At 48.2% G+C, this 27,057-nt stretch overlaps 1 protein-coding gene across 1 annotated transcript in view; it reads right to left on the bottom strand.

Moving 5' to 3' along the window:
• Positions 1–14,023: 14,023 nt before the first annotated feature.
• LOC122382862 (protein unc-80 homolog) overlaps positions 14,024–27,057 on the bottom strand; it is a 64,358-nt gene continuing 51,324 nt past the window's right edge. The window contains exons 51-59 of the mRNA XM_043368725.1: positions 26,153–26,276; positions 25,650–25,868; positions 25,325–25,509; positions 24,991–25,165; positions 24,733–24,834; positions 24,243–24,404; positions 21,763–21,876; positions 21,200–21,354; positions 14,024–14,158 (exon numbers count right to left, since the gene is read on the bottom strand). Coding sequence (XP_043224660.1) covers positions 14,024–14,158; positions 21,200–21,354; positions 21,763–21,876; positions 24,243–24,404; positions 24,733–24,834; positions 24,991–25,165; positions 25,325–25,509; positions 25,650–25,868; positions 26,153–26,276 — 1,371 coding nt within the window. The remainder of the gene's footprint in view (positions 14,159–21,199; positions 21,355–21,762; positions 21,877–24,242; positions 24,405–24,732; positions 24,835–24,990; positions 25,166–25,324; positions 25,510–25,649; positions 25,869–26,152; positions 26,277–27,057) is intronic.

Below are 27,057 nucleotides of genomic sequence, written 5' to 3'. Positions count from 1 at the left end.
GCTTCAGGCTCAGTTGTTCGCTTAAAAAACTGAGTGAAAAGCATCAGAGCGGCAGGCATTGACCTTTGACAACGAATACCGGCGCCGGGCACCCCTCGCCACGGGGATTCGCCAGTAAATACGATAAATTTGTGTTTGCAATATCTCAGCCGTTTCTGGGCCGATTTAGCTGAACTTGGACTGTCGGTGGTAGTGTAGTGTAGGGTTGGGTAGGGTAGGGTAGGGTAAGGTAGGGTAGTGTAGGGGTAGGGTAGGGTAGGATAGGGTATGGTAGGGTAGGGTAGGGTAGGGTAGGTTAGGGTAGGATGGGGTAGGGTAGGGTAGGGTAGGGTAGGGTAGGGTAGGGTAAGGTAGGGTAGGGTAGTAGGGTAGGGTAGGGACTAGGGTAGGGTAGGGTAGGGTAGGGTAGTAGGGTAGGGTAGGGTAGGGTAGGGTAGGGTAGAGTTAGGTAAGGTAGAGTTAGGTAGGGTAGGGTAGGGTAGGGTAGGGTAGTAGGGTAGGTTAGGGTAGTAGGGTAGGGTAGGGTAGGGTAGTAGGGTAGGTTAGGGTAGTAGGGTAGGGTAGGGTAGGGTAGTAAGGTAGGGTACGGTAGGGTAGTAGGGTAGGCTTGGGTAGAGTAGGGTAGGGTAGGGTAGGGTAGTAGGGTAGGGTAGGGTAGGATAGGGGTAGGGTAGGGGTAGGGTTGAGTTCAAAAAGGCCCCAACATACAAAACACTTGAACACCCCGCAAGTATCACCATCCCTTACAGTTCAATTAAAAACAGCTACCCAAATCTACCCAAATAATACAGCTAAAAATACAAGTCAATCACCCAAACTAATGCACCCGTAGCATAACATAAATAAAAACATACAGTTATCGCGTAAACCTGTACCTCTAGTCTACTATTATAAATCTTAAAAAGTCCGCCGCCGCCGCCGTCGGGGTTACGCAGTCGGTGTTACTCCCAAAAACGCCTATTGCGGCGCCGTCGATTGACGCACGAGGGTGAAATTTTCACGACTCGTGGGTCACGTAATTCAACAGGTCGTATTAAATTTTGGGCACGATGCGGCCGGGAGTGCGCCCGTGGCGCGTGCTCATGTGCGCCATGAGGTTAGCATTAGAATCGCGACCGGCGCCGAGCAGAGGGCACGTGCTTCAGGCTCAGTTGCTCGCTTAAAAAACTGAGTGAAAAGCATCAGAGCCGGCAGGTCATTGACCTTTGACAACGAATACCGGCGCCGGGCACCCCTCGCCAAGGGGATTCGCCAGTAAATACGATAAATTTGTGTTTGCAATATCTCAGCCGTTTCTGGGCCGATTTAGCTGAAACTTGGACTGTCGGTGGTAGTGTAGTGTAGGGTTGGGTAGGGTAGGGTAGGGTAAGGTAGGGTAGTGTAGGGGTAGGGTAGGGTAGGATAGGGTATGGTAGGGTAGGGTAGGATAGGGTAGGGTAGGGTAGGGTAGGGTAGGGTAAGGTAGGGTAGGGTAGGGTAGGGTAGTAGGGTAGGGTAGGGACTAGGGTAGGGTAGGGTAGGGTAGTAGGGTAGGGTATGGTAGGGTAGGGTAGAGTTAGGTAAGGTAGAGTTAGGTAGGGTAGGGTAGGGTAGGGTAGTAGGGTAGGTTAGGGTAGTAGGGTAGGGTAGGGTAGTAGGGTAGGTTAGGGTAGTAGGGTAGGGTAGGGTAGGGTAGTAAGGTAGGGTACGGTAGGGTAGTAGGGTAGGCTAGGGTAGAGTAGGGTAGGGTAGGGTAGGGTAGTAGGGTAGGGTAAGGTAGGGTAGGGGTAGGGTAGGGGTAGGGTAGGGGTAGGGTTGAGTTCAAAAAGGCCCAACATACAAAACACTTGAACACCCCGCAAGTATCACCATCCCTTACAGTTCAATTAAAAACAGCTACCCAAATCTACCCAAATAATACAGCTAAAAATACAAGTCAATCACCCAAACTAATGCACCCGTAACATAACATAAATCAAAACATACAGTTATCGCGTAAACCTGTACCTCTAGTCTACTATTATAAATCTTAAAAAGTCCGCCGCCGGTTACTCCCAAAAAGGCTTATTGCGGCGCCGTCGATTGACGCACGAGGGTGAAATTTTCACGACTCGTGGGTCACGTCATTCAACAGGTCGTATTAAATTTTGGGCACGATGCGGCCGGGGGTGCGCCCGTGGCGCGTGCTCATGTGCGCCATAGGGTTAGCATTAGAATCGGCAAAAACAGGCTACTGCTCGGGAACGGTAAGGGCTACGGGGGTGAAATTTTCACGCCAAGTCGATCGCGTGCACTCATTTGTCGTATTAAATTTTCGACGGTGTGGGATCAGCGGTGTGCACGTGGTGGGGCCGCGGCCGGCGCCGAGCAAAACGCTCGTGCTTTAGGCTCAGTTGTTCGCTTAAAAACTGACTGGAAATAATCAGAGCCGGCAGGTCATTGACCTTTGACAACGAAGGCCGCCACCAGGCAACCCTCGCCAAGGGGATTCGCCAGTAAATACGATAAATTTGTTTTTGCAATATCTCAGCCGTTTCTGGGCCGATTTAGCTGAAACTTGGACTGTCGGTGATAGGGTAGGGTAGGGTATTGTAGGTTAGGGTAGTTTAGGGGTAGGGTAGGGTAGGGTAGGGTAGGGGATTGTAGGGTAGGGTAGAGTAGGGTAGGGTAGGGTAGTGTAGGGGTAGGGTAGGGTAGGGTAGGGTAGGGTATGGTAGGGGATTATAGGGTAGGGTAGGGTAGGGTAGGGTAGGGTAGGGGATTGTAGGGTAGGGTAGAGTAGGGTAGGGTAGGGTAGTGTAGGGGTAGGGTAAGGTAGGGTAGGGTAGGTTAGGGGTAGGGTAGGGTAGGGTAGGGTAGGGGTAGGGGTAGGGTAGGGTAGGGTAGGTTAGGGTAGTGTAGGGGTAGGGTAAGGTAGGGTAGGGTACGGTAGGGTAGGGTAGGGTAGGGTCTAGGGTAGGGGTAGGGGTAGGGTAGAGTAAGGTAGGGTAGTGTAGGGGTAGGGTAGGGTAGGTTAGTGTAGGAGTAGGGTAGAGTAGGGTAGGGTAGGGTAGGTTAGTGTATGAGTAGGGTATGTAGGGTAGGGTAGGGTAGGAGTAGGAGTAGGGTAGGGTAGAGTAGGGTAGGGTAGGGTAGGGTAGGGTAGGGTAGGGTAGGGTAGGGTAGGGTTGAATTGAGTAACATCCTAACTTACATAGGGCTCGAACAACTCGCATGCATCACCATCATACTTAACAGTTCAATTAAAAGCAGTTACCCAGTTCTACACAAATAATACCAATTAAAATGCAAGTTTCTACACCCAAACTAATGCATCCGTTAATCATACATATCAAAACATACAGTTATCGCGTAAACCTGTACCTCTAGTCTACTATTATAAATCCTACAGGGTGTTTCACTAAAAGTGTCAAAAAGTAAAAGGTCATAATGCACATAAGAACAATGTTTTCTAAGGAAATGTGCATATCATTTCATCCGCAATTGTTGGACATTTGAATATATAACAGCGATATCACCGTCACTCAAACCTATTTCACATATCCGCCCCTTCTTTTGATGCACCGTTTCCGCACGTGTCCGGAGGTGGCTCACAGCCCGTTTTCATATTCAGCGTCTAGACTGTCGGCAAAGCCTTGAATTGTGCTCTTCAGCTCCCGAAGTGAAGCGACTTGAGTCTTCCTCAGCTCTGCGAGAGCCACTGATTCACTGACCAAAACCAGAAGTCTAGCGGTGACAGTTCGGGGCTTCGCGCTGGCCATGGTGGCGGGCGGTGAGGCAGCTGATTATTTTGCCCAGGAACTTCTGGTCCAGCCAGTTCCTGGTGGCTACAGCCGTCGCAGTGGTTTTTTTGATAACTTGTAAGGCCTTGGCTATTTCTGATGTTGAAATTAGCTTCTTGTTAAATCTTCAAAGGCCCTCAAAAAAGACCCTGACCTTTTCAACGGTTTCCGCCGAGACGTGGGGGGCGACCCTGCCTTTTTTGGGGACTGGAACTGGCATCGAAGGAGCCCTTTTAAACCTCTTAAGAAGCCCTTTTAAACTTTTATAATCTGGAACGTAGCGAGGTGAGAGAGTAAAACGTTTCCTGAAAAGTCGGCATACCGTTTCAATGTTTCTGATCGCACCAAATGTAAGTGTAATTCACCCCTCCTGTTGAGGTGTAAATAACCTGTTCTTGGTCTGTATAAGGAAAAAAAAACGACTAGTAACTTTGGCCTCCTGCCCTCGCTCCGTATGGGTGTAAAATACATCTTAAATGGACAAAGCATAAACGTCCAAAAATTTGCAACAAAGCCACATGCACAACCACGTGATTTGCATATTTTATATCTACTATTTATAAATCCTAAAAAGTCCGCCGCCGGTTACTCCCAAAAACGCTTATTGCGGCGCCGTCGATTGACGCACGAGGGTGAAATTTTCACGACTCGTGTGTGACGTCATTCAACAGGTCGTATTAAATTTTGATGTGAAAATGATCAATAACATGCCAAAAATTGTATTGGTTCTTTAGTTTACCAAAGAGAAACAAAAGAGACAAGCTTTCGACAACACTGTCATCATCAGGTCTGAGTTTTTTTTGAAATTCCTTTACACACTTCACAACATACAAAAACATATTCGCACGCTACAATGATGGAAAACATTCCTCCGTTTGTATAGTAGGTAGATGTCGAGATCCAGATCACAAAATGCTATTTCAATATGCTTACAACGTCACATGTCACAAGTTCTATATAATCAAACGCTCATACAAACAGATATCTCACCATGCAAGTAACAAAAATGAATACTACTTTCTGGTTCGTAACCTACCAAAAGTCACAACAACCTAAACGATTGGCCAGGACTGTGTGAAGGTATTTAAGTTTGGGTTGATATCACGGATTTTCATAGATTCATCAATTTTATTGTCAGCCACGTCACGGTTTCTGCTCAAAATATCTATATGAAAGTTGTTGTTCATTTCCTTGTGACTAAGTGTCGGGTGTCTATCTAAGGCATGCTCACCAAGTCCGGTACCTAGTCTTCTTAGTCTGGCGTCAGAAAGGTGCTCGTTAAATCTCTCACGAACCGGTCGCGACGTTTCTCCGATGTAAATATAAGGTTTGTCCTGACATGTTTTACAAGTAATTTTATATACGACATTTTTACGTGGCATTTCCCCTGAAGACCGTTCGGGCACGTGTGACACCGGGTTTTGCCGCGACAAAGCGGAGGCTGAAGAGCAGATCTGACCAGTTTGCTTTTCACCGTGGGTCCACTCTGCCAAGCCACCCTAAGGTTAAGCTTAGATGCCCTGATAATGCCATTGACTCGATGACACACTGTTTCATTGACGTAAGGGAGCCTCATATAAGTCATCTGCCCTGATTGAGCGTTTTTCCTATCATGTTGTGCCTTTCGTTTTTTGTTGTTTTTGAAAGTTCGGTCAATGATGTGCTCAGGATATCCGTTTTCTAGGAAGAGGTGCTTGATTTTGTCCAGGCTGCGTTGCACAGCAGATGGGGAAGAGGATACCTGGACCGCTCGTTTCGTTTGGGAAGTGAGGACACCTAGCTTAGTTTTCATGGGATGAGCCGATTCATAATTTAAAATGATAGGGGCAGTCATGGGTTTGATGAACAGCTCTGTTGTGTAAGTGCCGTTGGGATGAACCGTAACCATAGTGTCAAGAAATGAGATATTGCCTGTGTGGTACGTGTGCTCTAAGGTGAACTTGATTTTTGGATGAAAGCTGTTGATATTCTCATAAAACTCAAGTAAAGTTTCGATGCCATGTACCCATACTCCGAAGTAATCGTCAATATATCTTAGTAAGATGCTCGGCCTAACAAGTACTTTCTTTACAAAGCTAGATTCTAGGTTGTGCATGAAAACTATAGCTAACGGTGGCGCAAGCCTGTTCCCCATTGCTATGCCCTCCGTTGAAAACAGACCTGTTGAAGACGCGGCTGTCAACGCCTCGGGACAAGGGAACCCAACGTGTTGTAAACCTTTCTGATTGTGATCTGGATCATACTACGCTGGAACTGTTGGGGAAAGGTCCCAATTTCGCCTTAGGTCGCACTGTTGACGCCGCCACCTTACAAATGGTAGAAATTGGGGTACAAAGAGCAATTTATGGACTGAAATGGGTAGAGCACATTAACGACAAGAGGACAGAAGCTAGACGCCCTGATAGCCAGACCGCTGATCCACTGAATGCCTCTGTGACGGATGGGACAGATAGTCAGGAAGTGGGGGGACCTCCTCTCTCTAAGCCTCGATTCCCAGACTCATACGCCTGTCAACCCCCGTATGTGAAAAGCTCATCTATCGAACTTTTCAGGAAGCTTAAGTTCAGAATATTATCAGCATTTCGGTCACAGAAAAACACACAGAACACTGATGCCAAGAAATATGCTCCCGTCATAAAGGATATTGTTAGCAACGATGATCTCATAGTAAAGCAGTCTGACAAGTGTAAAAGCTTAGTTGTCATGTCCAAATCAGATTACGTCTCCAAAGCGTCGGATTTGCTAAGTAGCTACCAAAATGTGGCCACGAATCCCACCCCAGACTTAGAGAAAAGGACCCGAGACCTCACCGCGAAAGTGCTGCGTGGGAAATTACCTGACAGGACCATCGACCAATTAGTACCCAAATGGACGAGAACGGCTGAGTTTTATGGCTTACCGAAAACCCACAAGCCAGGAAACCCTCTCAGACCCATTGTATCAGCTTGCGGGAACCCCTTAGACAAACTGTCTTGGTTCCTACAGCAAATCCTAACACAGCTCCTTCAGTTTGTACCAACGTATATTGAAAACACACAGCACTATCTTGGTAAACTCAAGCATTCCTTTCCAGGTATCTTGCCTAAGGGAGCCATTGTGTTTTCCCTTGACGTGGTGAACCTGTATGGGAGTATCCCCATACAAGAGGCGATTAGCGCAACGATCGGCTTAATCAAAGAAAACATTTCCAAAATTAACACGTATGGCCTTTCACTAGACGAAATAGAGAAACTTCTTACACATGTGCTGACAAACAACTTCATTCGTTTTGGGACTGATTTTTACAACCAACGGAGGGCATAGCAATGGGGAACAGGCTTGCGCCACCGTTAGCTATAGTTTTCATGCACAACCTAGAATCTAGCTTTGTAAAGAAAGTACTTGTTAGGCCGAGCATCTTACTAAGATATATTGACGATTACTTCGGAGTATGGGTACATGGCATCGAAACTTTACTTGAGTTTTATGAGAATATCAACAGCTTTCATCCAAAAATCAAGTTCACCTTAGAGCACACGTACCACACAGGCAATATCTCATTTCTTGACACTATGGTTACGGTTCATCCCAACGGCACTTACACAACAGAGCTGTTCATCAAACCCATGACTGCCCCTATCATTTTAAATTATGAATCGGCTCATCCCATGAAAACTAAGCTAGGTGTCCTCACTTCCCAAACGAAACGAGCGGTCCAGGTATCCTCTTCCCCATCTGCTGTGCAACGCAGCCTGGACAAAATCAAGCACCTCTTCCTAGAAAACGGATATCCTGAGCACATCATTGACCGAACTTTCAAAAACAACAAAAAACGAAAGGCACAACATGATAGGAAAAACGCTCAATCAGGGCAGATGACTTATATGAGGCTCCCTTACGTCAATGAAACAGTGTGTCATCGAGTCAATGGCATTATCAGGGCATCTAAGCTTAACCTTAGGGTGGCTTGGCAGAGTGGACCCACGGTGAAAAGCAAACTGGTCAGATCTGCTCTTCAGCCTCCGCTTTGTCGCGGCAAAACCCGGTGTCACACGTGCCCGAACGGTCTTCAGGGGAAATGCCACATAAAAAATGTCGTATATAAAATTACTTGTAAAACATGTCAGGACAAACCTTATATTTACATCGGAGAAACGTCGCGACCGGTTCGTGAGAGATTTAACGAGCACCTTTCTGACGCCAGACTAAGAAGACTAGGTACCGGACTTGGTGAGCATGCCTTAGATAGACACCCGACACTTAGTCACAAGGAAATGAACAACAACTTTCATATAGATATTTTGAGCAGAAACCGTGACGTGGCTGACAATAAAATTGATGAATCTATGAAAATCCGTGATATCAACCCAAACTTAAATACCTTCACACAGTCCTGGCCAATCGTTTAGGTTGTTGTGACTTTTGGTAGGTTACGAACCAGAAAGTAGTATTCATTTTTGTTACTTGCATGGTGAGATATCTGTTTGTATGAGCGTTTGATTATATAGAACTTGTGACATGTGACGTTGTAAGCATATTGAAATAGCATTTTGTGATCTGGATCTCGACATCTACCTACTATACAAACGGAGGAATGTTTTCCATCATTGTAGCGTGCGAATATGTTTTTGTATGTTGTGAAGTGTGTAAAGGAATTTCAAAAAAACTCAGACCTGATGATGACAGTGTTGTCGAAAGCTTGTCTCTTTTGTTTCTCTTTGGTAAACTAAAGAACCAATACAATTTTTGGCATGTTATTGCATCATTTTCACATCAATTTTGACTATAATGTCTTCACTCATGCCAACCATCCAAACGATTAAAGTATTAAATTTTGGGCACGATGCGGCCGGGGGTGCGCCCGTGGCGCGTGCTAATGTGCGCCATAAGGTTAGCATTAGAATCGGCCAAAACAGGCTATTGCTCGGGAACGGTAAGGGCTACGGGGGTGAAATTTTCACGCCAAGTCGATCGCGTGCACTCATTTGTCGTATTAAATTTTCGACGGTGTGGGTTCAGCGGTGTGCACGTGGTGGGGCCGCGGTCGGCGCCGAGCAAAACGCTCGTGCTTTAGGCTCAGTTGTTCGCTTAAAAACTGACTGGAAATAATCAGAGCCGGCAGGTCATTGACCTTTGACAACGAAGGCCGACACCAGGCAACCCTCGCCAAGGGGATTCGCCAGTAAATACGATAAATTTGTTTTTGCAATATCTCAGCCGTTTCTGGGCCGATTTAGCTGAAACTTGGACTGTCGGTGATAGGGTAGGGTAGGGTATTGTAGGTTAGGGTAGTTTAGGGGTAGGGTAGGCTAGGGTAGGGTAGGGTAGGGGATTGTAGGGTAGGGTAGGGTAGAGTAGGGTAGGGTAGGGTAGTGTAGGGGTAGGGTAGGGTAGGGTAGGGTAGGGTAGGGTATGGTAGGGGATTATAGGGTAGGGTAGGGTAGGGTAGGGTAGGGTAGGGGATTGTAGGGTAGGGTAGAGTAGGGTAGGGTAGGGTAGTGTAGGGGTAGGGTAAGGTAGGGTAGGGTAGGTTAGGGGTAGGGTAGGGTAGGGTAGGGTAGGGGTAGGGTAGGGTAGGGTAGGTTAGGGTAGTGTAGGGGTAGGGTAAGGTAGGGTAGGGTACGGTAGGGTAGGGTAGGGTAGGGTCTAGGGTAGGGGTAGGGGTAGGGTAGAGTAAGGTAGGGTAGTGTAGGGGTAGGGTAGGGTAGGTTAGTGTAGGAGTAGGGTAGAGTAGGGTAGGGTAGGGTAGGGTAGGTTAGTGTAGGAGTAGGGTATGTAGGGTAGGGTAGGGTAGGAGTAGGAGTAGGGTAGGGTAGAGTAGGGTAGGGTAGGGTAGGGTAGGGTAGGGTAGGGTAGGGTAGGGTAGGGTTGAATTGAGTAACATCCTAACTTACATAGGGCTCGAACAACTCGCATGCATCACCATCATACTTAACAGTTCAATTAAAAGCAGTTACCCAGTTCTACACAAATAATACCAATTAAAATGCAAGTTTCTACCCCCAAACTAATGCATCCGTTAATCATACATATCAAAACATACAGTTATCGCGTAAACCTGTACCTCTAGTCTACTATTATAAATCCTACAGGGTGTTTCACTAAAAGTGTCAAAAAGTAAAAGGTCATAATGCACATAAGAACAATGTTTTCTAAGGAAATGTGCATATCATTTCATCCGCAATTGTTGGACATTTGAATATATAACAGCGATATCACCGTCACTCAAACCTATTTCACATATCCGCCCCTTCTTTTGATGCACCGTTTCCGCACGTGTCCGGAGGTGGCTCACAGCCCGTTTTCATATTCAGCGTCTAGACTGTCGGCAAAGCCTTGAATTGTGCTCTTCAGCTCCCGAAGTGAAGCGACTTGAGTCTTCCTCAGCTCTGCGAGAGCCACTGATTCACTGACCAAAACCAGAAGTCTAGCGGTGACAGTTCGGGGCTTCGCGCTGGCCATGGTGGCGGGCGGTGAGGCAGCTGATTATTTTGCCCAGGAACTTCTGGTCCAGCCAGTTCCTGGTGGCTACAGCCGTCGCAGTGGTTTTTTTGATAACTTGTAAGGCCTTGGCTATTTCTGATGTTGAAATTAGCTTCTTGTTAAATCTTCAAAGGCCCTCAAAAAGACCCTGACCTTTTCAACGGTTTCCGCCGAGACGTGGGGGGCGACCCTGCCTTTTTTGGGGACTGGAACTGGCATCGAAGGAGCCCTTTTAAACCTCTTAAGAAGCCCTTTTAAACTTTTATAATCTGGAACGTAGCGAGGTGAGAGAGTAAAACGTTTCCTGAAAAGTCGGCATACCGTTTCAATGTTTCTGATCGCACCAAATGTAAGTGTAATTCACCCCTCCTGTTGAGGTGTAAATAACCTGTTCTTGGTCTGTATAAGGAAAAAAACGACTAGTAACTTTGGCCTCCTGCCCTCGCTCCGTATGGGTGTAAAATACATCTTAAATGGACAAAGCATAAATGTCCAAAAATTTGCAACAAAGCCACATGCACAACCACGTGATTTGCATATTTTATATCTACTATTTATAAATCCTAAAAAGTCCGCCGCCGGTTACTCCCAAAAACGCTTATTGCGGCGCCGTCGATTGACGCACGAGGGTGAAATTTTCACGACTCGTGTGTGACGTCATTCAACAGGTCGTATTAAATTTTGGGCACGATGCGGCCGGGGGTGCGCCCGTGGCGCGTGCTAATGTGCGCCATAAGGTTAGCATTAGAATCGGCCAAAACAGGCTATTGCTCGGGAACGGTAAGGGCTACGGGGGTGAAATTTTCACGCCAAGTCGATCGCGTGCACTCATTTGTCGTATTAAATTTTCGACGGTGTGGGTTCAGCGGTGTGCACGTGGTGGGGCCGCGGTCGGCGCCGAGCAAAACGCTCGTGCTTTAGGCTCAGTTGTTCGCTTAAAAACCTGAGTGAAAATAATCAGACAACGAAGGCCGACACAAGGCACCGCTCGCCAAGGGGATTCGCCAGTAAATACAATAAATTTGTTTTTGCAATATCTCAGCCGTTTCTGGGCCGATTTAGCTGAAACTTGGACTGTCGGTGGTAGTTTAGGGTAGTGTAGTGTAGGGTAGTGTAGGGGTAGGGGTAGGGTAGGGTAGGGTAGGGTAGGGTAGGGTAGGGTAGGGGTAGGGTAGGATATGGTAGGGTAGGGTAGGGTAGGGTAGGGTAGGGTAGGGTAAGGTATGGTAGGGTAGGGTAGGGTAGGGTAGGGTAGGGTAGTGTAGGGGTAGGGTAGGGTAGGGTAGGGTAGGGTAGGGTAGGGTAGGGTAGGGTAGGGTAGGGTAGGTTAGTAGGGTAGGGTAGGGTATAGGGACTAGGGTAGGGTAGGGTAAGGTAGGGTAGGGTAGGGTAGGGTATGGTGAAGTAGTAGGGTAGGGTATGGTAGGGTAGGGTAGGGTAGAGGTAGGTAGGGTAGAGTTAGGTAGGGTAGGGTAGGGTATGGTAGGGTAGGGTAGGGTAGGGTAGTAGGGTAGATTAGGGTAGAAGGGTAGGGTAGGGTAGGGTAGGGTAGAGTAGGGTAGGGTAGTAGGGTAGGGTAGGGTAGGGTAGGGTAGGGGTAGGGTAGGGTATGGTAGGTTAGGGTAGTGTAGGGTAGGGTAGGGTAGGGTAGGGTAGGGTATGGTAGGGTAGTAGGGTAGGGTAGGGTAGGGGGTAGGGTAGGATAGGGTAGGGGTAGGGTAGGGGTAGGGTAGGGGTAGGGTTGAGTTCAAAAAGGGCCCAACCATAGACCTCTGTATACATGGACTGGACACAGAAAATCCGGCCATAACCACAACGGCCCTAAAAGTAAATGCTTATAACTCGAGAGTCAGTTCACCTACGACATTCATTTTTTCACCGCCGCATAGCCCCATTCATTGAAAATGATGGGGATCATCCGCCGAACCGATGCGGTGTAACGGGGGAGCACCAGCAGGTGGCGCGTGAGAGATGTTTATGAAAATGGCGTGACAGTATCTCGGGAACGGCTGGACCGAATGAGTCCAGATTTGGCACACAGCTAGGTATAACACACCTGCCAATAACGCATGTCCCAATTTTGAGGTGCCGATGCACGTGCGCACGTGCACACCCCTTTTTTGTATCTCAGAAACTACTCGTCCGATTTCGCTCAAATTTTGTATACAGGCAACAGCCTAACAACCATTGCTGGTTCACACCTCAAGCAAGGGGTGCGGCTGCACGTGCGCACGTGCACACCCCTTGTTCTTATCTTGGAAACTAGCCGCCCGATTTAGCTGAAATTTTGCATATACCCAAGTGTCTTATAACCATTGCTGGTGTTCGTCTCAATGTTGAGGTGCCGCTGCACGTGCGCACGTGCGCACCCCTCCATTATATCTCGGAAATAAACAGTCCCATTTCGTTGAAACTTTGAATACAATCATGGTCCCCACAACTACCGCTTATTCACACCTGAATAGTTGATATCATAACTAAAAATAACAACAAACGACTTAAAACTGTTGATCGTGTAATCCAGCAGATTCTGATCGTTGTAATTGTATGCGGATAAATATCCGGTAGTTGGTGAGCATTTGAGCTAATTTCCTATACTGTTGTATTCTAGGATACTTGTTCTCAAAAACAGTATAACGTTAAATCGGTTTTATTGCTCTGAAAGGGGATAAAAGTGCAACGCTCATGACGGACCGTCTTAAATAAATTCGTCTTAATGACGGCGACGGAAAAGAGCACGTGACTTTCTGTAAAGTATCATTAGCATTATTCCCAGACCTACGTGTTTTGTCATAAAATAGGCATACAACTGGAATTGTATATTTAAGTTTCACTTTTAAGTGTTTCATATTGAGGACTTATCATTAGTTTCGGTTGAATAATTGGTGTCGTTGTGCATACAAACTGATACGTTATGAGATGTCACAAGTAGAAGGTTATTTGTTGAACAATTGTTCGTTTTTAGCTGCATTTTGAAGAAGACCATTTACCTATAAGATCCCACGGGAAGAGCAAGCAAACATTTCTGATTGACGCATCGTTACATCTATACACTGTGGTTCCATCCACCCTTAGCCAGATCCTTCCAAGCGTGAGTAATGCTTTATAACTTGCTTCATTGTTATTTGTCTTTGCTGCTTTTTCTCTGGTATGTTTGCTCGCCAAAGTCGGTGTTCAATAAACCAGATTAGTTACTGCACTGCCTGCCATGGTTGGAAGGCATGCTCGCAGACAAGATAATTAATGTCATCGAATTCGAATCAATCTATTTGTGAGTGTCATTGATCAAACTGTAAAATAGCAATCTTGACGCATTTACATTCATTATTACTTTTAAGTCGTTTGCCTCTCAATGCAGGTGTGCTTGTAGGACGTAGGTTAATATCTAGTATCACTGTGTAAAGGCAGTTTTGCAATACATAAATCTATCAGAAACCTTACTTTGACAAACACATTTACTTGTTCTTGTCATGCTATAGTAATGACTTTGTGGACCATGCTTGGCGAGGGCCGCTTGTTCTTAAAAGTAAAAGATGACCGTCAAGCACACATTATCCGACCTATAAAGTGTGACCGACATACTTTTTTCTCTATTTCTTTCAGTGACGCCACTTACAGAGATAGTCAACGAGCCGCCAACGAACAATGCCCCAGGGATAGCACATCATCGAAATGCCAACTCTTGCTCCCGGGTGTAGTCCACGATGCAGCTCCACAGGCTGACCGGATGTGGAGAATCATTGCCTACAGCGTCGTTCTCGGGATGCGTGGACGGAACACTGGAGCACGCAGCCGCTGTCCTAACGATCCCGCTCTCCGCCATCTGGCTGCTCCAGCGGTAGCTGTGTGCGACTGTCAGCTGACCGCTGCATAGCCCCGCACAGGCCGTAGTAGCAGGGATCGAGCCGGCTCCGGTCGCCGCCCAGCAAACTATCCTGCCGGCCAAGGTCCTCACCGAGTTGTACGGCGCACGCTCTCTAAAAGAGTGGCCCATTTGGGAGACTGATAGAAAAGGAGCGACAAGATCGGCCGCAGTGCCCGGTAGGCCGGCGAGGCCGAGTCGCTCCGCCGATCGAGCAACTGCTGGCGCCTTTGAGTCGAGGCAGCTCCTGGCTGAAGGCGCTGCGGCCCAAGTGTAGCGCCTGACGGCTGACGGCAGCACAATACAGCTGCCATGGGCCCCAGCCCACTGTGGACTCGCCGACAACCAGAGGGCGGACGCCCTGGCCAAGGAAGCGGTCGGGCTGTCCCAGCAGATGACCCCGGTTGACGTCCGCCACCCTCACGCAGGTCGTTGCGCGGTCCACCAAGAAGAGGTGGCAGGCGGACTGGCCAGCTGGCTGGCATCGCACCGTCATCATGGGGGACCGCGCCCCCGCCCCGGGACGAGCCGCCACCAGGTAGGAGGCTGTTGATATCCGCCAGCTCCGGTCGGGTCACTGGAGACGATCAGAACAGTAACTCCAACGGATTGGACGAAGATCAACGACCGAGTGCGCCCAATGCGAAGACAAAGAGTGTCCAGCGGGCCGCTGCCTGGTCTGCGGCGAACCAGCGGACACTCCGGCGCACGTGCTGCTGGAGTGTCCGTGCTTGTACATACGTCCCCGGCTCCGTGCGCTGGGAAACATAATCGGCGCGACCCACGACATCCAATGCGACGATGTGGTGGCGGCCTTGGCCACCGGCTACATGGCTCACAAGGGCCGTGTATCGGCTAAACGCTACCGCGTGTACTTTTCTGTCATCATTTTGACGAACACCCAGACCGCACAAGGGTCACTGCATGATGATCCAGTTTAGCAACCAAGAGCTCAGTAGCCGTCAGCGCCATATGAATGGAATGCCATTCCACTCCATCCTTCTTCCCATTTTCATCCTACCGCCACCGGTGGTGGAAGACTATGACATGCACCAGCACTTATCCGCGGACATCCAACAGCTCTGTGTAAGCCATTACATTGTTGTGCATAGCCACTGTTGGGCTCTTGCTATTATTTGCAGCGGATTTCAAGGAACCTTTTCGAGAAGTGCAATAAGTGCTCGACCATTGGCGGGTCGGTGAGCCGTGTGACGCGGGAAAGCATATACTCTCTAGCACATCTTTTTCGAGTGCCCTGTCTTCATGGGTGACTGATTGGGGGAAAACGGCACCTCTTCCACCCGAACAAGTACCCAACAGCTCTTCCCGGGATTGGGCGGTTCAACAGTGAGCCAGTTTTCTCGAAAAAAATCACAGCTAACTGATAAAGCGTCCGCAAGTGAATCCTGCATTGCTGTTAGTTCTGTTGTTTGCTTTGCTGTTTGTCATGTAAAAATGCTACATCGTGCAGCTGACCGATGAGTGGGTACCCACTGGTTTATGAGCCGGATGTTTTTTCGGTGCTGAAGAACTATCAGCTATGTATAAGTGTGCTCAGTCTGATCTGCAATACATACATATGTTTTACAATGCATGTGCTTTTACTGCCAATTAACTTCATCTTTATACAGAAGTTCAGTCCCGTTCGAAAGCAAATTTCTAGGATACCAGGTGTATGAGTCGCTAGTGGTTAAGCTATGGAGTACATTGCTGCGTAGAAGATCTCAGCAAAACGGAACTGCTAGTTTCCGAGCTATCAATTAGGGGTGCGCGCGTGGCGCGTGCGCACGTGCAGCGGCACTTCGAGCTTGTGACGAGAATCAGAAACAGTTAGCTCTGCTCTTGGGGAGATATAGACAAAATTCCAGCTTAATCGGGCGGATACTTTCCAGGATATAAACAAGGGGTGTGCACGTGCGCACGTGCAGCCGCACCTGATAATGCAGAAGTTCAGTCCCGTTGGGAAATAAGTTTCTAAGATACGCAAATGTATAAGTCGCCAGTGGTTATGGAGTACAGGTCTCGCGGGTTTTAGCGGTAGGTTTTGCACCTAGAAAATTTAGTGTACTTCAGGCTATATCTTCGTCGTCTTAAGCTTTTAAGTGTTGAAGATGCGATCGACTTGTTGGGTAACAAGCCGGCCATGATCGTGTAAAATGGCTTCATCGTAGATCGATTAGTTTCTGAGATATAACCGGAAATGTAAAAGTGCAAAACCTACCGCTTAATCTCGCGAGACCTGTACATTGCTGCGTAGAAGATCTCAGCAAAACAAAACGGAACCGCTAGTTTCCGAGCCACGAATTGGGGTGCGCGCGTGGCGCGTGCGCACGTGCAGCGGCAATTCAAGCTTGCGATGAGTATCAGGAACGTTTAGCTTGGCTCTTAGGGAGGCAGATACAAAGTTTCAGCTAAATCGGGCGGCTAGTTTCCAAGATAAGAACAAGGGGTGTGCACGTGCGCACGTGCAGCCGCACCCCTTGCTTGAGGTGTGAACCAGCAATGGTTGTTAGGCTGTTGCCTGTATACAAAATTTGAGCGAAATCGGACGAGTAGTTTCTGAGATACAAAAAAGGGGTGTGCACGTGCGCACGTGCATCGGCACCTCAAAATTGGGACATGCGTTATTGGCAGGTGTGTTATACCTAGCTGTGTGCCAAATCTGGACTCATTCGGTCCAGCCGTTCCCGAGATACTGTCACGCCATTTTCATAAACATCTCTCACGCGCCACGTGCTGGTGCTCCCCCGTTACACCGCATCGGTTCGGCGGATGATCCCCATCATTTTCAATGAATGGGGCTATGCGGCGGTGAAAAAATGAATGTCGTAGGTGAACTGACTCTCGAGTTATAAGCATTTACTTTTAGGGCCGTTGTGGTCATGGCCGGATTTTCTGTGTCCAGTCCATGTATACAGAGGTCTATGGCCCAACATACAAAACACTTGTCTACTATTATAAATCTTAAAAAGTCCGCCGTCGGGGTTACGCCCAAAAAGGCTTATTGCGGCGCCGTCGATTGACGCAGGAGGGTGAAATTTGTGCCACTCGTGGGTCGCGTCATTCAACAGGTCGTATTAAATTTTGGGCACGATGCGGCCAGGGGTGCGCCCGTGGCGCGTGCTCACGTGGTGTGCCATAGGGTTTACACTAGAATCGGCAACAGGCTATTGCTCGGGAACGGTAAGGGCTACGGGGCTGAAATTTTCGCTGTAAGTCGGACGCGTGCACTCAATTGTCGTATAAAATTTTCAAGGGTGTGGGTTCAGCGGTGTGCACGTGGTGCGGCCGCGACCGGCGCCGAGCAGAAGGCACGTGCTTTAGGCTCAGTTGTTCGCTTAGAAAACTGAGTGAAAAGCATCAGAGCCGGGAGGTCGTTGACCTTTGACAACCAAGGCCGACACAAGGCACCCCTCGCCAAGGGGATTCGCCAATAAATACGATAAATTTGTTTTTGCAATATCTCAGCCGTTTCTGGGCCGATTTAGCTGAAACTTGGACTGTCGGTGGTAGTGTAGGGTAGTGTAGTGTAGGGTAGGGTAGGGTAGGGAAGGGTAGGGTAGGGTAGGGTAGGGTAGGGTAGGGTAGGGTAGTGTAGGGGTAGGGTAGGGTAATGTAGGGGTAGGGTAGGGTAGGGTAGGTAGGGTAGGGTAGTGTAGGGGTAGGGTAGGGTAATGTAGGGGTAGGGTAGGGTAGGTTAGGGTAGGGTAGGGTAGGGTAGGGTAGGGTAGAGTAGGGACTAGGGTAGGGTATGTTAGGGTAGGTAGGGTAGGGTAGGGGAAGGGGTAGGGTAGGGTAGGGTAGTGTAGGAGTAGGGTAGGGTAGGGTAGGGTATGGGTAGGGTAGTGTAGGGGTAGGGTAGGGTAGGGTAGTGTAAGGGTAGGGTAGGATAGGGTAGGGTAGGGTAGGGTAGGGTAGGGTAAGGTAGGGTAGTAGGGTAGGGTAGAGTAGGGTAGGGTAGTAGGGTAGGGTAGGGTAGGGGTAGGGTAGGGTAGGGTTGTGTTCAAAAAGGGCCCAACATACAAAACACTTGAACACTCCGCAACTATCACCACAGTTCAATTAAAAACAGCTACCCAAATCTACCCAAATAATACAGCTAAAAATACAAGTCAATCACCCAAACGAATGCACCCGTAACATAACATAACTCCAAACATACAGTTATCGCGTAAACCTGTACCTCTAGTATCTTTAATAAGCATTTACTTTTTGACACTTTTAGTGAAACACCCTGTAGAAAATCCGCCCACGCCGTCGGGGTTACTCCCTAAAAGGCTTATTAAGGCGCCGTCGATTGACGCAGGAGGGTGAAATTTTCACGACTCGTGGGTCACGTCATTCAACAGGTCGTATTAGATTTTGGGCACGATTCGGCCGGGGGTGCGCCCGTGGCGCGTGCTCATGTGCGCCATAGGGTTAACATTAAAAACGGCAAAAACAGGCTATTGCTCGGGAACGGTAAGGGCTACGGGGCTGAAATTTTCACGCAAAGTCGAGCGCGTGCACTCATTTGTCGTATTAAATTTTCGACGGTGTGGGTTCAGCGGTGTGCACGTGGTGGGGCCGCGACCGGTGCCGAGCAGAAGGCACGTGCTTTAGGTTCAGTTGTTCGCTTAAAACTGAGTGAAAAGCATCAGAGCCGGGAGGTCGTTGAACTTTGACAATGAATACCGGCGCCGGGCACCGCTCGCCAAGGGGATCACCAGTAAATACAATAAATTTGTTTTTGCAATATCTCAGCCGTTTCTGGGCCGATTTAGCTGAAACTTGGACTGTTGGTGGTAGTGTAGTTTAGGGTAGGGTAGGGTAGGGTAGGGTTGGGTAGTGTAGGGGTAGGGTAGGGTAGTGTAGGGGTAGGGTAGGGTAGGGTAGGGCAGGGCAGGGTAGGGTAAGGGTAAGGGTAAGGGTAGGGTAGGGTAGGGTAGGGTAGGGTAGGGTAGGGTAGGGTAGGGTAGGGTAGGGTAGGGGCAGAGGTAGGGGTAGGGTAGGGGTAGGGTAGGGTAGGGTAGGGTATGGTAGGGTAGTGTAAGGGTAGGGTAGGGTAGTGTAAGGGTAGGGTAGGGTAGGGCAGTGTAGGGGTAGGGTAGGGTAGGGTAGGGTAGGGTAGGGTAGGGTAGGGTAGGTAAGGGTAATCTAGGGGTAGGGTTAGGGTAGGGTAAGGGTAGGGTAGGGTAGGGTAGTGTAAGGGTAGGGTAGGGTAGGGTAGGGTAGTGTAGGGGTAGGGTAGGGTAGGGGTAGGGTAGGGTAGGGTAGGGTAGGGTAGGGTTGAATTGAGTAAAATCCTAACTTACAAAGGACTCGAACAACTCGCTTGCATCACCATCATACTTTACAGTTCAATTAAAAGCAGTTACCCAGTTCTTCACAAATAATACCAATAAAAATGCAAGCTTTTACACTCAAACTAATGCACCCGTTAATCATACATATCAAAACATACAGTTATTGCGTAAACCTGTACCTCTAGTTTTTCTAAACTTCAGATTGTAAGGGTGAGTTTGATGACCTATAACTCAAAAACGAGCTAAGCAAGCAACAAACGGTTAACAGCTTTGAACTAACGATGAATCAAAGATTAATACAGTATTTTTAAAATTGGAAAGAAAAGCTTAATATATTGAAAAAAAGTCGTAGTATTTTTTTTAAATTATCTATAATGGTCCTCGGGACCAAAATTTTTGCCATTTTTATTTCTTCAAAATAAATCTCAGGTCCTTTAAAATCGACATGCAAAAATTAGAAAGGTGTCCTTTCTATAAGTTCCTTATTTAAATGTATACAAAATGGGTTTCCGGGGTGTCGGTACGACCCCAGCTCGCCGTTTCGCCTCTAATGGAGCTAGAGCCTTGCGGAAAAAAACGAGCATGTGCGACTTTACAAGATGCATCGAATGATACCACATTTTAAGGTCTCGGGTTCATTGGTGACCCCTGAGGTCATTTCAAGTGACCCAAAATACGGGTCCGGTTTTTGATAGATAACTTCGCAACAAATGGTCGCAGAGCCGCGATTTTAGCATCTTTGTGTTAACCTAGCTCCGGCGCGTCGAATGGTGTACTGTTTGTTCTGATGAGGTCAGCTTAAGTCGCTGACCTCGGGTCAGCACACTGCCGTGTATTTGGCTCCGCGCCCCGACCGGGCGGCCCAGCCGGCAGCCAGCCCCCGGGCATCACGTGACCGCCCGAGTCCGCGGCAAAGCCAACCAGCGCGGCGCTGGACAAACAGCGCCGCCACAGAGATGGTTAACAGTCGGGTCAGGCCACGAAGCTGGGTGAATGAGATCATATTGCACATCATTCGATTCGCAAGGTTTTCCCGAGTCCATTGGTAGCTTTCCCGTCTCTCTAGCTCAATTTGATCGAGAGTTATTGACGAAAAACTCTTATGACCCTAGTGACGTATGAATGACGTCATGCAAGGTCAACAATGCAAAAATGAGGCAAAAATGACTTCAATTGAACTTTCAGTAACCAGTGATGTCACTAGGCAGCTTTACCACACCATTTGTAGGCTCTCTTCCGAAATCACAATTCGAGACCATTACGATGACGCAAAATAAGTACATTTATAGAAAGAACACCTTCCTAATTTTTTGCATACTACTTTAAAATGATCCAAAAATGTTTTTAAGTAAATAAAAATTCAAAAAAATTTGGTCCCAAAGGCATAAAAATGCAAATGAAAGGAAACTCGAGGTGTAATATATCAAAAATAGTTGATATTTCAAAATTTTAAAAATGCATATTATTCTTTGTTTCAATGCAAGTTCAACGCCGTATAGCATTTGGCATTTGGATTATTCGTCTTAGAGTTACAGCCCGCCAAACTTGGGGCTGCAACGCAAGATCCAAAACATGTTATACACTATAACTCAAAAACCACTCATCTGATAAGCCTGAAACTGTTACAGGAGGATTCAGAGCCCCTGATTTACCCCTTAGACCAATTATCGTTAAAATCCGAGAGATGAGGGTGTCAAATTGGAAAAAAGTGGTACGATCCATCGTGGAATGCCCCAGCAGAATGAAGTTGAAGAATGAAGAATCGGGCCTTATTGGCGTGAGAATTAGCGATTGAAAAATTGCACAAGGCATTGGTAGTCTGTCCTCACCTCGAAGTTGTTTCCCCTGCGGCTCTTCCTGAAGCGGAACGTCTTCCTACTCTGCGCCTTCTGCCGCTGCAGCCGGTGTCGGTGCGGGCGGGCGGTCGACCCCTCCTCTGTGGAGCCCTTGCTCAGCGCCTGGTCGAGGTCAGTCGCAGAGTCACCTGCAACGACCGTGGGTGGGAGTCGGCACCCCTGATTTGCATTGGCAATAGTTAATGTGAGGCGGCATTTCCTAGGTCATGATTGACATTTGATGATAGTTGCTGACGATTTTGAATATCGCACAAGCTGGGCTAGTTAGTCGATTATCTTTGCAACTTATAGCTTTTAATTGCTTGGCGTTTTATTTAAACTTCCTGGGTAGCTGGTGACTTTATGTAACCTCTCAAACGTGTAGGCATTCCCCAAGAACGTTTAGTTGATATATCGGCTACCTTGTGTCTTCCTAGCTGAAGTCTCTCCGATCCTGCGTCGAGAAACATCCATCGTTCGCTCGAAGCGCCGACGGTCTCTGAAGAACCGTTCGGCGGACAAACCTGGCTGGTGTGAGACCGCCTCGGTGGACAAACCTGGCGTGGTGTCCGAGTCGCCTGCGTTGGGCCGGGAGCCGCGCTTCCGCATTACAAACAACGACTTTCTGTAGAGGCGTGGCTCGGAGGTGGCGGCTCGCGAGTCGCTGACGCCTACGGGCGGGCGGCGAGCCACAGCGGTAACGGGCAGCCACAGCCAGCCAGCCAGCCAGTAGTGACAGTGACAGCGGACAGCGCAGACGAGAACAGAGACAGACAGAGAGAGCGTGGGTCATGCGCTGGTCGGAGTCTGCCCCCAGGCGGGGCCGGACCAGAGGCGTGCCGCCGGGGTCCCGGCAGACACCGGGAACAGCCACAGAAACGACCGGCACCGGCACGGCGAGCACACTGGCTCAGCCGGTGGCCTTTTGGTTGACAATGTCCGGGACATTGGTAACCAGATATAATTTTACAGGGTCAGTGAATGGGGGAGTACTTTTTGTCATTTAAACCGGTCGCTTCTGGTTTATTTGGTTCTTCTAGTGGTGGCAAATCACTGAGTTTATTTGTAGGTTATTTTAGCCTTGGGGACATCAACAACACAAACATTCTCAGACTGCCAATCCGTGGGATCAGATTGCGGCGAACTGGCATTCGTGAACTAAACGACACCGTAGGTATGTGTCAACATCAACACAGCACTGAAAACTGTGAGCGGGACGGGAAGTCCATACGAATACGAGTGACAGTTTATGTGCGGTAGGCTACCTAAGTGCATTAGTATCCCGACTCCACACCACCTTGCGTTTCCATTTCTAGTTAATAGTTGTTAGAGTGTGAACATTGACAATCAAAAGGCACTGCCAAAACTCATCTTAAAGGGAGATAATGAGCTTTCTTTTTTCTTAAATAAAAATTACTCGACATCTATACTATTTCTACTGTAGTTTCTATAAAATATGAAAATTTCCTAGCACATTTTCGTATGTGAAAAAGGTTTTTATTTTTGCAAAAAGAAGCAGTACTTGCAGTACTTGTAACACCCACCGAAATGCGTTGTCCTTCTCTATAAAAAAGTCGCAGTATATGGCGCTTTTGTTTCAAACAGCGACGCTTGTGTTTTTGTTTATGTTATCGCCTTGTCGTTGCTTGGTTGTAAGGATTCTAATTAAAATTAGAGTTACTTCGGTTTAGAATTAATTAGATTCTAATTCGGGGGTACATAGTGCCTACTCTTCTTTGTTTCCAAGTATTATTTTGCGCCACAAATGAACGGTATGCGCCAGAAACGCAGTCAAATCTTGCGATTGCGACTACGAAATTCATTATTTTGGCCTCAGAGCCTGAAGCGAAAAATACAAGCATATTTATTTCAAAAAGACTTCAGGTTTGTCGAACGGTGTTATGAGAATTTTGATAACAGTACTGCATAAGTTTTTTCAGTGATGCCGCAAAAGTGTTGTATCTATCTTCTTTTATTGTGCAGTCGGCGGGACCGATTCAAAATTGAGTCGTTGCTAGTAAAATAGCAGCATATGGCGACAGATGATGAACAGGAAAAATAGTTGCGTAAATTTAGACATAAACCACCCCCAAACCATGAATATCTTTTGAAGGCACTATAGACGACCATTAACTAACTAGATGTGATGAAGATCAAATGTAATGAATACGCTCATTTTACAAAATTACATGCAAGTACCAAAAAGTGATGTAAGTACTTATTCAACGGTCATTTTCAGCGCTCCCCGCTAACGTGACTTCAAGTTGAGATATTTGCGGCAAGGTACCGAATTGAGCAAAATGGTTTTAATTTACATTATAACTTGTTGTGTTTTGTCAGAAAATGGTCCTAACTCAGATTTTGTGGAAAAAGGTCATAATCTCCCTTTAATGTGATGCCAACACCGAAGGCAGTGTTTCTAGTGAAGCGAAAGTGGAGAGATCTAGTTAATAGAATGCCTTGGATAGAGCTTGAGTTTAGGTGAACACCGACCATCAACTACGGCATGCATTTTACCGATGTGTGTCCCTACCGAACGCCCGTATTTCGTTACCCACGCTGTTCACTTTCATTGTTACCCACTAACCAGTTGACCCACCAGTTAGAGCTTTGCTCCCGTGTTTATTTATACTCATGACATGCATCAGCTGAATAATTTGTGAGCTTGAACGCATTTTCACAAAGCCTGTGACTGTGAGTTCATGAAATTTAATACTTAATTCGTGAACCAATGTTCATCATGATGATTTGTTCTCCTATTGAGGTCTGTCGTGTGTGGGTTTGTGATCTGGTTCAGAGGTCCAACGTGCTGTGCAGGTGCTTCCCCACCGATCTGAGGTCTCGGAAACCATCCCCTTTAGTCCCTGGTATGCCGTGTCCTCCGCGGGTCCCTCCTGCTTCGGTGCTGTCCTGGTTCTCAGCCTTCCCAGGCGGGCGGCCCACCGGATCCCATCTTTGTGTGCAGCCCGCCAAACTCCATTCTGCCCCCCCCCCCTCTCTGGAGCCCACCTGCGCGGCTCAGCCCGTCGAACCCCACCTGCCCGATCCTCGGAGCCGGCGTAGCTGGTCCGCCGCAGGAAGCGCTCCACGGCGCCCCGAGAGCGCATTGAGTACACGCGCATGGTGCGCTGGCCGGCCGGCTGGGGCCAGTTCTCACTCTTGACACTGGCGTCGCGGTGCAGGGAGCGCTGGCTCGAGACTGCCGTGAACGGACCCGGGTCATGGGGAGGTCGGCACCGTGCTGAATGTCGCTTCGGTGCGTCACAGCCGCGGTTAGTGGGTTATGGAAGCTGGATTAGTGGCAGTGCAATAGCAAGACAATCGATGATTCACCCGTATGACTATGAATGGTAGGCCGATAAGCCTGGTTAGTGGTTAGTCGTGCAGCATATGAACAGAAGAATAGTAAAAGCGGGATTGATTTCGGTTTGATATTTAAACTGTTAAATTTATTGTCCTCAGGGTTATTATTATTCACCCTCTACCTTTGGATTTTATGGTTCTCTGCCACGGTGGTAAGGTTATACCTTTGGATGATTTGGGTCCCTCCGACACAGATCCGGTCCACAGGCGAGAGCGGAAGTCGCTATGAAGGTCGACAACCACAGACTTCCGGTGGTCGAAATCCCCTGTAGCATAGTCATCAGTCAAAAGAAGGGGCGCGCAAAGTCATATTTATCAGGGACAACCATCTACATACATCGATGGAAATTGCACCCTTATTTGCAAGATTCCTTTGTCTTAGCATCCAATAGCTAACGGCTTGTAGGAACGGGTCAACGAACCTGTTTTTGAGTTGGCGATCTCCTCTTTGACCAGCTTCATCTCGTGTGCGAGTTCCATCAGCACCGAGCCCTTCGACTTGATCCTGGGCATCTCCTCCTGGTTCCCGGCCAACTTCTCCCTGATCAGCTGCTTGAAGTGCACCTCGTCAGCGAAGTCGTATGTCGGCGACTCCAACTGGCAAAGGAAAGGACGCAAATCAACCCGCGGCTTAACTGTCGTCTGTAGTCTGTACTGTCGCGATGGTGAACTAATCGGTACATAACTAATAGCTGATCCATTGTATTGCTCCACCTTGCCTGTTTAAATTAGTACCTATCAGAGATGTTCTCTCACGTGTTGCTCGATGAAGGGCAGCAGGAGGACGAACACGGGTGTCGGGTAGGTGACGACAAAGTCCAGGAAGTCCCAGAGCGCCAGGCCGCCGCAGCCCTGCTGGCCGAGCTCCTGAACCGTGCGGGCCACCCGGTGCCAGTCCATGGCCAGATTCTTCTCAAAACATATCAGAAGGATCTTCAGACCTGGCGGGACAGAACTGCGCTGTCATTTCAGCCCACGTATGGCTCTTTTGAGAAACTTAGGAGCACTGAGGAATGATACACTAAGGAGAGGCTGATTGCGGGAGAAGAAGATTGAGTTCAGTTTTGGTACGGTGACATACCGAGGAATGCCACGGAGTAGATGGACGGTCGGACGGTGCTGTGACCGCGCGTCTCGCTCGTGGAGAAGAGCCCAGCCTCGGTCTTGTTGGCGACACCGCCGGCGCCGGCGCCGCCGCCCGCGCCCGCGGCGGCTACCTTGGTGGAGGCGGGCGGTTGTAGCGCGTGCAGCATCACAGTCAGCGCGAAACTGATGTCCGCCTGGCGCATCTTGGGCACGTCTGCCGAGAGTATCGCGGTTAGAGGAGGCCGCAGTCAAGTTCGAAAGTTAATTCGGTGTTGTTGCTTTCACGTCTGTCAAGAATATCATGGTTAGAGGAGGTTGCAGTCAAGTTAATTCGGTGTTGTTGCTTTCACGTGTGTCGAGTAAATCTTTCACCTGCGCTTAGAGCAGGTGGCAGTTAAGTTTGGAAGTTAATACGGTGTTGTTGCGTTCTTGACATTGTGTAAGGGAGATACGATCGAGCTATACGAGGATCGGGTTCCTTCATCGAAAGTTTCTCACCAGTTCGTCCGCAGCCGACGCGGAGACAGAGCGGTAGCAGCAGGTTCATCAGCATGTTTTCGGTCTTCTCGGCGCTGGGGAAGACGGAGCTGCCGCCGCACACCTGTTCCAGCGAGTGGGCCTCCTGCGGCGATGGGCACGGGCGCGCCGGTCACGATTGAGGTCACTAGTCGAGCTCTAAACGCGTCGGACGCTGCTGCGGGGATTCCTCAGTCACGTGTGATCGTAGCGTTTGTTATTCATGCATGTTGGCGCGATAGTCATACAGATTTTCTTTTTTAGTTTCGTTGTTGGCAATACAAAGCTGAGAAGCGGCACATCAGTTTTTTTCATGTGGATACAAGATTTGCCATTTCAGAGGCATGAAAGATAATACAGATTTCTATTCTCAGCAATCTGCTGGTGAAGAGGTTAAAAAGAAACTGCAGCTGAACGAACCGATCGAGCAGGCGAATATGAATGTGCAATTGGAAAATTTAAGACAATCGAAAACTGTTGTTTTGTTCGTGATTTTAACAAGACGTTGTTGGCTTAAAAACCAGTTAAAATAGGTAGGTATTTGACCGTTTTTCTCAGTGTAAGTTGTGGAACTTCTGTAACTAGATCTTCATGAGTGGGTAACACTGGGGTATGGGGAAGTGCAATGAAGTGGGCAGGCGAGTTTCGTAACTTGATGTTGCTTCAACACTGCAGTGACGCTGCGAGATTTTTTGAATATTTCCCAGATGCACTATCACTAGTTTACACTATCTGGTGCTAGAAATGCACTAATTCTGGCGTCTATGTGGATGCGAGGACCTGTGGCAGCGCTCCGCGCGCATACTTTATACCGTGGCGGCAGACACAAGCACCAACTACCGACAACAGGTCACCACGCATGCTCTAGCGGGCCGGTGAGACGGGGC

The sequence above is a fragment of the Amphibalanus amphitrite genome, unplaced genomic scaffold, assembly GCF_019059575.1.
Source record: "Amphibalanus amphitrite isolate SeventyFive unplaced genomic scaffold, NRLGWU_Aamphi_draft 000148F_arrow, whole genome shotgun sequence".
NCBI lineage: Eukaryota > Metazoa > Arthropoda > Thecostraca > Balanomorpha > Balanidae > Amphibalanus > Amphibalanus amphitrite.
Note: the sequence above shows the minus strand (reverse complement) of the source record. Positions and strands in the feature narration are given on the sequence as shown.